Raw genomic sequence first — 9,936 nt, 5'->3', positions numbered from 1 at the left:
CACGCCTCCCGCCCGCCCGCCCGCAGCCACCGCGGCCCGCCGGTACCGCAGCCCACAGCCCTGCCGGTCCATTAATATCGCTTCCCTCGCTGCACCCTGTCCGTGCTGCACCCCACTGCTGTGCACCCCGTAGCCGGTGCCCGTCAGCACTGCGCCCAGCCCGTACTGCACCCCATTGCAGCTGCACCCCGTTGCTGGCACCCTGTCACCGCCGCCCCTGTGCCTGCTGCACCCCAACAGTGATTCTGGGAGCGGGGGGTTTAGGTCCCCCCCAGGTTGCGACCCTGCAGAGGTGTCGGGCTGAGCGAAGGGGTGCGGGAGAACGCGGCTCCGGTCCGGCTGCGGTGTCCCCGGCCCCCCCGCTCCCCCCTGGCCGCCGGCGGGGCGGTGCTGCCGGCGCGGCGGGACGGCCCCGGCGGCCGCAGGAGCCTTCCCCCGCCCGGCCGCGACAGGGCCGGGCTGCCCCGCACCGCCGAGCAGCAGCGGCCGGAGGTGAGCCGGGCCGGGCAGGGGCCGGGGTCCCGCCGTCGCAGAGGGGGCGCTGGGCAAGGGCCAGGAGGCGCCGGGGCCGGGCCGGGACAGGGCGGCGGCGGGGCGGGAGCGGCCGCGGGACCGCGAGGGTCGCAGGCAAGCGACGGACTCGCAGACGGAGGGGCACGGGCACACACACAAAGACCGGCAGCCCCATTGCAGGGGCGTGCGCCCGCGCACAAAGGCACAGAGCCCGGCACGGCACACGTGGGACCCCCACAGCCCCCTCGCGTCAGGCTGTCCGCAGCCTGAGTGTGCCCACGGCAGAGCACCTCCAGGGAACAGCCTTTCCTTGTGTCTGATCGGGGTCTTGGGCATTTTTCAACTGGGGTCCGTGCCCCCATGTCCTCAGCTGTGCAGCACTAGCCCTGATGGGAGAGAAGGGCTCGGGAGGAATTCTGGAAGTTGCTCAGCAGTGCTCCTAGCACCCAAGTCTGTCCTGGGAGTGGTGGCTGTGGTTTGTTTTCTGCATGTGATTGTTTTCTATGTGTGGAGTTTTAGCGGCTGGAAATCCTTTGGCAATTGAACATTCCACAAAGGTTGTGCTGGCTCTGTTCTTTAAGGCTCTATCCTCCTTGACTTTCCGAGTTGCCTGCCAAAGGGCCTCCACAAATGGGGCAGTGACAGCTTCTGCAAAACATTTATTTTTTCCTTTAATAAACCCAAAACAAGCCCAGGAGCTAGAGAACAAACCCACAGGAGCACTGGCCTGAGCTGGGATAGGGCTCAGGCTTTAAAGCAAGTGCATGTTCCCCCAGTTTTGCTATCTCAGTTTCCAGTGCAGCTTGCCTGCACTGAGGAGCCTGGATTTCTGAGGTGGGAGTGACACAGCTCTTAGCTCTGTCAGTCACAAACTGTTCTGGTTCATAACTCCTTCATCCTTTTATTCCAGCAAAGGATGGTGCTCATCACGCTGAAGCCTCAGGCACCCTCAGCTAGGGACCAGCCTGGCCAAGGAAGACAACAGGGGTTTGCAGTCTGACCTGCACAGCTGGTATGTCACCTTGCACCCCACTGCTGGTGAACCGGCTGGAGCTGGGAGTTCTGCTGCCAGGAGGGCTGGTGGGGGTGAGTGGTCCTGCGTGGAGACAGGGACTAGGGAAAGGGGACAGAAATATAAGTTCCAGAGCCCTTGGGTCTGAAACACTCTCCTTACCTGCCTTCTAATAGAGAGCAAAATGAGTGCCTTGCAGGCAGAGAGTCAAATTTCTTTGATGTGCCCCATTGAAAACCAGCAAAGTAGGTCACTTGTGGAATAAGAAATGAAACAGCAGTGTTTGCGTTCGCAGGGAAGGCAGGTGTCTGGGTGGTGAGGCTCTGGTAGTGACCTCCTCTTTGCAGCAGTGAGGAACCAGCCTGCCCTTTGTAGGGGTACCTGCTGGGTTAGACACCGTCCTGTGTCAGAGGCTGCTGGAGCGGGACTGCAGGAGTGACTGCTTTTCCCTGGGAGCAGGAGCTGGCTTCTTCTGGTGGGGCCAGTGACATGCTCCTCACACCAAGACAACCTCTTCCCCCTCTCTTCCTCTGCTCCTAGGTGGGGCGATGAAGCTGAATGAGCGGAGCGTGGCCCACTACGCCACCTGCGACTCACCTGCCGACCACACCGGCTTTCTGCGCAAGCGGGTGGAGCGGCACCACCACCATGCCCACCACCATGGCACTTCCTACCAGCGCCGCTGGTTCGTCCTCAAGGGCAACCTCCTCTTCTACTTTGAGGAGCGGGAGAGCCGAGAGCCCGTGGGACTGGTGGTCCTGGAGGGCTGCACCGTGGAGCTGTGCGAGGCTGCTGAGGAGTTCGCCTTTGCCATCCGCTTTGATGACGCTGGTGCCAGGGCTTATGTGCTGGTGGCTGATGGGCAGGCTGCCATGGAGGCCTGGGTGAAGGCACTCTCACGGGCCAGCTTCGACTACATGCGGCTGGTGGTAAGGGAGCTGGAGAAGCAGCTGGAGGAGGCCTGCAAGAGCTTGGCCGCTTGCCGTAAGTCTCCACAGAGGTCCTCCTCCTCTGGCAGGAAGAGGCATCTCTCCAACCCTGCCTTGCAGCCTCTCCAGGAGAAGCCTGCCACCCTGGAGAATGGCTACTCCACATGGAGTAGTGGAGGATGTGTTGCCGGTGGAGCCACCTGCACTGACCATGACGGGGGGCAAACAAAGCCCCCGCCCCTGCCTCCACGCCGGCGCTCGGCCGCCAGCAGTGCCACAGGATCCACAGCACTTGGCCTCTCACCAGCCATGCTGGAGAGCCCAGTGCCACCGGAAACCATCTGCTTCTCCAAGCTGCACAACTGGTACGGGCAGGAGATTGCAGTGCTGAGACGGGAGTGGCAGGAGAGGCAGAAGAGGGGACACCCGTGACTGGGGGCACAGGACACAAGTCACTGGCCAGCTGATGCCTGGCAGCCCGTTCTGTATGCAGGAAGAGTGAAATGAGGGACGCTGCTTGCCCCCTGCCCTCATGAGTGGCTGAGTGTGCAATGTGTGTATGCTTCACTTGGGAGGGACTCAAATCCCCTCTGAACCTCACATTTAACTTCTATGAGGCTTTATACAGCCGGAGAGCATGTAACACCAGGGGAGCCACCTTTACTTAAACTCTCTCTGCTGAAAATAGGAGCTGCCCAAATCAGCACATATGCAATGAGCCTCAGCCAACAGGCCAGGCCACTTGCTGTCCTGACATGGTGGATGCTCTGGGTGTTTCATCCCCTACCTCTCCTTCACCACTTTTTTGATTTGTTTTGTTTCTAGTGTGGAAGTTTGCTTTTGGTCAGTGTTTATTACTGTCTGTGGTCTTGTGCCAAAGTCCTTCTGCCTTTGTTCTTTTGCAGTAGATAAGGCTGGGCTCTTATGAAATGCCTCTGACAGGCCATTGGCTGTGGTGCGTGCCTGCAGCCTTGTGCCTCTCTCACTACAGGACATGCGAGCCACTGCAGCTGTTGCTGGCCCAGCAGCTGGGGCTTTTGCATTGTTTTTTTACTTTGATCTGCACTAACCCTTCTTTCAGCTAAATCCTTCAGGATGTGGATATCATGGTCTTGCAACTATCTCTTTGTGTGCAAGCCTGAAATGGAGACACAGAGCTTAGCCAGAAGCCCCAGCAAGGACACCAGGGGCTCCACAGGGCTAATCTGGACTCTGTCAAGCAGTAACCAAGCTTGCTAATATCTCTGGCTTGAGGTTTCTCTGTTCCTATACAGGGATGCTGAAGCCTCTTTGCCTGGGCAGGAGTAAATTTCTCAGAGTTTGCTTAGACCACAGCCTGTGCAAGGTGCCATGTAGGGCTCAGTCAGCTCATCGGGCTGCTTGCCCAAGAGGGTGTCCAGAGCCACACTCCTGCAGGGCCTCTCTCAGTGTTGTGGCTCTGCCCAACTCCTGGCAGTGCTGTGCAGATGGAGGAGAGGCTTTGAAGGGTGGGGAGGGAGACAAGCCTAGTCTCAGAAGGAGAAGTAGAGGTGTGGGAATGAGTTCTGGGTGTTGGTGGTATCTGAGCTTGCCTCTCCAGTGTCAAAGCCATGTCGCTGCCTTCTACCAAGCCTGCACCTGGCCTGCCGGCACTTCCCTCTGATTTCATGTCAGCATTGCTTGTCTGATCTCTGCAGCACATCCCGTCCTCCCAGCGGGCTGGGAGGGCTGCAGGGAGGGCATGCCTGTCACCTCACTGTGAAAACAGACTTATCCATCAGTAGGTCAGAAACCTTGGCCACAAGGCACATGGTACAAGTAGGTGGGTGCCAAGTCCAGTGACTAGAATACCCTTGGGATAGGGTTTAAAAATCTCTCTTATCTAGTTGCATGCTTCCCATCTAAAAACATTAAACCTGTTTTTATTGCCCTTTTTTTTAAAGAGCTTTGCTAGGGAAAGCAAAAGCTCATTTCACATCATGACTGGCTGTAACCTTTCTGGTCTTTAGCACACTCCTACTTTAAGGACTTTAAGCTTCCTACTTTGCAATAGCCTGTAGAGATAGCCAATGCAGAAATCAAATTAATTCTATTAACTCTTGGTGCCTTTTAAAATATGTCTCTGGTAGTTTTGGATGATGAGCTTCCAGCCTCCTGCCTAATTATGGCTCGATGGTACATTAGAGGAAATCAGATCTTAAATTAGATCTTACAAATTACTTTGGGCAGTGAGAATGTAACCTTCACTTGTGAGTAACACAATCCAGCCCTCTCCAGTTTGTGGTTGTATTACTTCACAGTAAAGATCTTCAATTGGGAGGATTATTTTTGTTTGGCTTCTATTAAAACGGTTCAGAAAAATTGGGAGCAGGTGGCCATGGGGCAAAGCCCTGGCTTCATCAGCAGCTTAGCTGGTTGGACGTAGGGGCCATTTCTGCCTCCCTACCCTGCTGCTTGAAGAGTTCAGTACTGCAGCATTCCTGGCTGCAAATGTGTCCCTTTTCCCATGCCAGGACAGCAGCACTAGGGGATTGCACTACCTGGTGACTCCTTGCTCTGAGAATGTGTATTTTGGGACCAAGGTCAAATTTGTCAAACATTTTCCTGTGCTTTCTTTTTTTTTTTAATGTAATACAGAGAGAATATTCTTGATGTCTCAGATTACCATAAGGCAGTATGAAAGTAAAGACTCAACTTCCAAAACAAATCAAAATATAGTGGCAGTCCCTACATGAGACTCAAGAACTGGGAGTGACTTGAAAGGGAAGATAAATTAACAAAGCCAGTTCTGTCAGAACTGAAACTGACACAGTGTTATTCATTTAAGGGCAGTTTCACTTTTAAGAAGCTTAGCGTGTTTTAATAAGCCAGGATTGTGCTCGTAACACTGCTAAAGAGCTTATATTTAATGCTTTAATCTGTCCCATTCAAACAGCACAATTTCCACGCTACCTACCTTTGCTTAGCCCATATCCCAACTAAATCCCCAATCCAAATGAGGCACTGCACTCTGCTTTCCATCTGATCGCGTTTGGAGTAATTTTGTGTTTTATTCTGCAGTGTTGACAAGAAAATGCCTGAATCCTGATCCACATTTATGCTCAGCCCAGCCATCCATGCCTGGGCCTTTGCTAGGTCTCCAAAGCGCTGTGTGACTTTGGATGTCCTTGATCAGGGTTTCCTCACCATCCCACTGTTGTAGCAGCCTTGCCCAGATTTGTATGGGAGTACAGGTTTTTTAATGACCACTGCCACTTGCTTCATTAGGTAGGAAGCACCTGAGTCCTGCACTGCCTCCTTACAGATGGAGGCTATAAAGCCAGCACAGCTGAATTGGTTGTGCTGGCAGTGCCTTTGAAGCAGCCTCCAGGCAGGAGGCCAGGATTTCAGCTTCCTGACCTCAGCTTGCTGAGGTTGAACATTCAGCTGGCTAATGGAGCAGCCTGTCTGTCTTTCTGCAGGCAGAGATTGTTACAGGAAAGGCAGAGAGTTTTCACGGCATGTAAAATAAGACTGATTGCCACCCAGGGTTTTTTTCTTAGGTTGTTCAGGTTTGGACTGTTTCACCTTCTGCCTCCACTTTCCCTTTTTATTTTTAAAAATAGAGAATGCCTATCTAAACAGGTTCCTAGGCAAAGGGGGAGCTGAACACTGAAGTTGAATGGGTACTTTTCTTAAAGTACTGAAGTAAGATCCTTTTCCTAAGAGTTTTCTTTAGTGCAGAAGTGATGAGAGGAAGGTGCTAAAATTGAAAATAAATTGAAAAGGGGCAGTTTTGACATAGCCTTTGTGAGCTGTGCCAGGAAGGGCTCCCAGTCCTGCTAAAATAGTTGATTAAATACTTCTATTTTTCTGAGCCTGACATTTTAGATTTGAGCTCGTGATATATAATTTCTGCTTTTTTTTTTTTTTTTTTTTTTTTTTTTTTTTTTTTTGGTAAGACTGTGCTGTTTTCCACTGAGTCCAATTGAAGAGTTACCTGAAGGTTTTACCCTTGACCACTCTTAGCCATGTGGTGGACAATCATGACCAAGATCAGCCATTTTGTGTTACAGTAGCTACTGCACTAATAGTGCCTGGGGGAACTACCCCTCAGTGTTACCTCTCTCCGCTGCCTTTGCAGAGAAGCTGAAAAGCCCCACTGAAATGCACGAGGGCATCTTTCAGCAGCATCTTTTACCAAACTGGTGTTCTCTCCGCACAATAGCCTGGAAAACACTACAAGCGACTCCTGCCTTTCCAAGCGCTTCTGTTTTAGGTAGGGCATGTTCCTTTTTTTAGGAGATGGTTTTGCATGCGCCTTTGTTTTACTTGTATTATACATTGCATTACATTGTTTAGAGTTTGTTTTACACGCGGAACTTGTATTACGCATCCCACTACATTGTTTAGAGTTTGTATTTTATGCCGCGAGCCGAATAAACAGGTTTGATTTGTAGCCCGTGCGTTGTTAAAGGAGCCGTGAAGCCCCCTGGCGTGCCTGCAGGTCCGGGCCATTCCCGGCCGGCCCGGTTCTCCCCTCACCGGGAGGAGGCGGGGGCGGCCCGGGCCCTCTGTCCCTCTGTCCCCGCGGGGCACCGAGACACGCCCCCAGGCCCGGGGGGCGCGGTCTCGCCCCGCGCCTGCGCAGTGCCGTCCTCACCGCCTGCCCACAAGCCTCGCGAGATCCCAGGTGACGCCCGGGCTGTGCTGCGGCTCGGGGCACCGGGAGGATGGCAGCGGCAGCCGGGCGGCTCCTGGCGGCGACCCTGGCTCGCTCGGGGCGTGCGGGTTGGGGCGCGCCGGGCCGGACCCCGGCCGTGCCGCTGGTTCCCTCCCGGGGCGCCACCGTCACCCGCAGCGGCGCCATTTTGCCCAAGCCGGTTAAGGTGAGTGGGGGGCGAGCGGGCGGGGGCGGCAGCCGCAAGCGGCAGCGGTGGCCAATCCGTGCGCACGCAGCTGGTGTGGGCGGGGCGGTAGCGGTGAGTGACAGTGCCTGGGACCAATGAGCGGGGAGCTGCGGGCGGGGATGCGGAAGCGCTCGGCAGCGGGAGGGAGGCAGGAGCGGCCCCCCGAGCGTGCGGGGCTCGCCGGGCCCGTGGCCCCCGCGTCCCCCCGAGCGAGGCCGCGCTGCGCCGCAAGGGGAGATCAGTGCCCGCCTACGCACCGCCCTTTGTCACTGGCGACCGCCATCCCCTCCCTAAGCCACGGGTGTCCCCCGCCCCGGGCTGCCCACTGGCTGGCGCGGGAGTTTTGTAGCATTATAATGCGATAATAAAACGCGGTGCGGTGACCGGGGCTTGCCACTGGGGACGCAGATCATTCTGCGGGCCGCTTCCCGGGGCCCCCCCGCGCCTGTGGAGCCGGGAGTGCGCCGGTTCCGCCAACGTGCGACTTGCTTGGATGTAAAGATCCACTTTTTACAATCGACTCCTTGCAGACGCCCTTCGGCCTCCTCAGAGTGTTCAGCGTGGTGATCCCTTTCCTGTATGTTGGTACTCAGATCAGTAAGAACTTCGCAGCCTTACTTGAAGAACATGATATCTTTGTCCCAGAGGATGACGATGACGATGATTAAAGGGTACGTCATAAATTACACCAGCAATCTAATTATTTGTGCTTCCCGTTTGGCTTGGGGCAGGGAGGAGAATCTCAGACAAGGAAATACAGCCAGCAGCAGCTTAAAAGATATACTTGCAGTTAAACAGATGGTTATGGATATGCTTTCAGCTATGAACTTTTTTGGTTTGTACCAGAATAGACCAGACTAGTATCTGTGCAATCTCCACACCATGCATTTCTTAGTGACTGGAAAAAATGATGGTGTTTTAGATCTTGCCAGCTGAACCGGAAATAAAATGTAGTCAATGAGGTTCTATACTGCAGACAACAGAGAGACTTCAGTGTTCCTACATTACACATCCAAAGAAGGATGGCAGAGCTGCTAAGGGGTCTGAAGCTCACCTGTTACGAGGAGTGGTTGAGGGAACTAGGGCTGCTTAGCCTGGTGAAGAAGGCTTAGGGGAGGGCTTATCACTCTACAACTACCTGAAAGGAGGCTGCAGCCAGGTAGGCTTCAATCTCTTTTCCCAAGTAACAAGCAGTAGGACAAGAGCAAATAGCCTCAGGCTGTGCTAGGGGAGGTTTAGACTGGGTATTAGGAAACATTTCTTCGGGGAAAGGGTTGTCCAACATTGGAGTAGGCTGCCCAGAGAAGTGGTGGAGTCACATGCCCTGGAGGTATTTAAACGAGGTGTAGATGAGACACTTCAGGACGTGGTTTAGCGGTGGACTTGGCAGTACTACATTAACAATTGTGACTCAATGAACTTGAAGGTCATTTCCAACCTAAACGATTTCGTGATTTTGTTCTACTTGTTTACCTGCTTAAAAGTCGTCTTCTAACTCACAGGATTACTCTTTTAAAACAGAATCATGTACTGTCTGAAATTCTGATAGAGGTGAACAATTTAAGAGCATTCTGGAACCCATCAGAACAAACTGTCTGGTGGCTGCTACAACACTGATCTCTGGCGTAGCTGAACCATTCAGACTCATTGCAGAAAGGAAGAATGGAAATAATTCATCTTTATCTGCACTGTGCTACACTTTCTACCATCTTGTTATTCTGTTTAGCTTGTTACTGTGTAAAGATTTGAGCTTGGGTGTTATTTCTTTATAGAACAAAGAAACTGTTTTAGAGAAGTTGTTGTAAATAATGTAGACTTATAGTCAGTTTGGTGGATGTATTCCAGTTGATAAGGGGTTTTTCAGCATGCACTGTGCGGCTAGAAGCCAAGACTTAAGAGATTGCAAAGACTGCTCTGGCCTGTTGAAAACTCCCTTTATGTAAACCCCATCTTGTGTAGTTTTGGGAGGATGCAGACTACAGCTCAGTAGTTTATCTGTAACAGCTTGTTTTTCTATTTGCAGCACTGGAACAGAGGAACAGAAAAGAGAAAGGCATTGACAAAACAATGGTTCCAACATCTGTCACCTGTTTTGTCCTTCCTAAAGGGGACAGGGGGCTTTGTATCCCCTTTTGCCAGTGAGTGTCCTGCACATCTCTGTATGCTGGAAATCTGTAGATCAGGGTTGAAGGAAGTGCTTGACAGGCCCTGCATCCTTGCACACACATGCTCACCTCATCAAAGACTGCTTGGGATGCCTTTAATTAGCAACATGGGAAACAATTAAAGATCAAGAGATTGACATGTGCAACTTTGGTCCTCTGGTTTTTTGTTTTGTTTTGTTGTTTGTTTTGGGGTTTTTGTTTGTTTGTTTTGTTTTTTTCCCCTGTCTTTTCTATCTCTGCATGTCTATTCCAGTAGGGAGGCCCTCCTCATGTTTATTTTCTCTTTTGAGTCCTTTCAGTAACTCATTACTGATCTACAGGACATGGGGAATCCTAGGGGAAGCAGCTGCCCCACAACACAGCCCTGTTAAATAGTGGAGTGGACACTGACAATGGCACTGTTCAACAACCTAGCAGCTGTATCTGATGGGGACTGTGGCATTAACTTC

General features: G+C 52.8%; 2 protein-coding genes across 3 annotated transcripts; both read left to right on the top strand.

Moving 5' to 3' along the window:
* Window positions 1-14: 14 nt before the first annotated feature.
* Window positions 15-6,871, top strand: PHETA2 (PH domain containing endocytic trafficking adaptor 2). Of its 2 annotated transcripts, none has more exons than XM_002192513.7 (3): window positions 15-492; window positions 1,424-1,525; window positions 2,066-6,871. In XM_002192513.7, exon 3 carries the CDS (start codon window positions 2,074-2,076, stop codon window positions 2,884-2,886), a length of 813 nt encoding a protein of 270 aa, XP_002192549.3. In that variant the 5' UTR covers window positions 15-492; window positions 1,424-1,525; window positions 2,066-2,073; the 3' UTR covers window positions 2,887-6,871. The 2 variants fall into 2 exon arrangements, with proteins under 2 accessions (XP_002192549.3, XP_030118758.3); XM_030262898.4 differs by having other exon boundaries at window positions 1,424-1,599.
* A 179-nt stretch (window positions 6,872-7,050) lies between these two features.
* On the top strand, window positions 7,051-9,633 carry SMDT1 (single-pass membrane protein with aspartate rich tail 1). The gene is made up of 3 exons (XM_030262894.4): window positions 7,051-7,301; window positions 7,853-7,993; window positions 9,346-9,633. The coding sequence occupies exons 1-2, from the start codon at window positions 7,146-7,148 to the stop codon at window positions 7,988-7,990; spliced, it is 294 nt and encodes a 97-aa protein (XP_030118754.2). The 5' UTR covers window positions 7,051-7,145; the 3' UTR covers window positions 7,991-7,993; window positions 9,346-9,633.
* Window positions 9,634-9,936: the final 303 nt, after the last annotated feature.

The sequence above is a fragment of the Taeniopygia guttata genome, chromosome 1A (genome assembly GCF_048771995.1).
Source record: "Taeniopygia guttata chromosome 1A, bTaeGut7.mat, whole genome shotgun sequence".
NCBI classification, from domain to species: domain Eukaryota; kingdom Metazoa; phylum Chordata; class Aves; order Passeriformes; family Estrildidae; genus Taeniopygia; species Taeniopygia guttata.
This window is presented reverse-complemented; position numbering and strand designations above follow the sequence as displayed.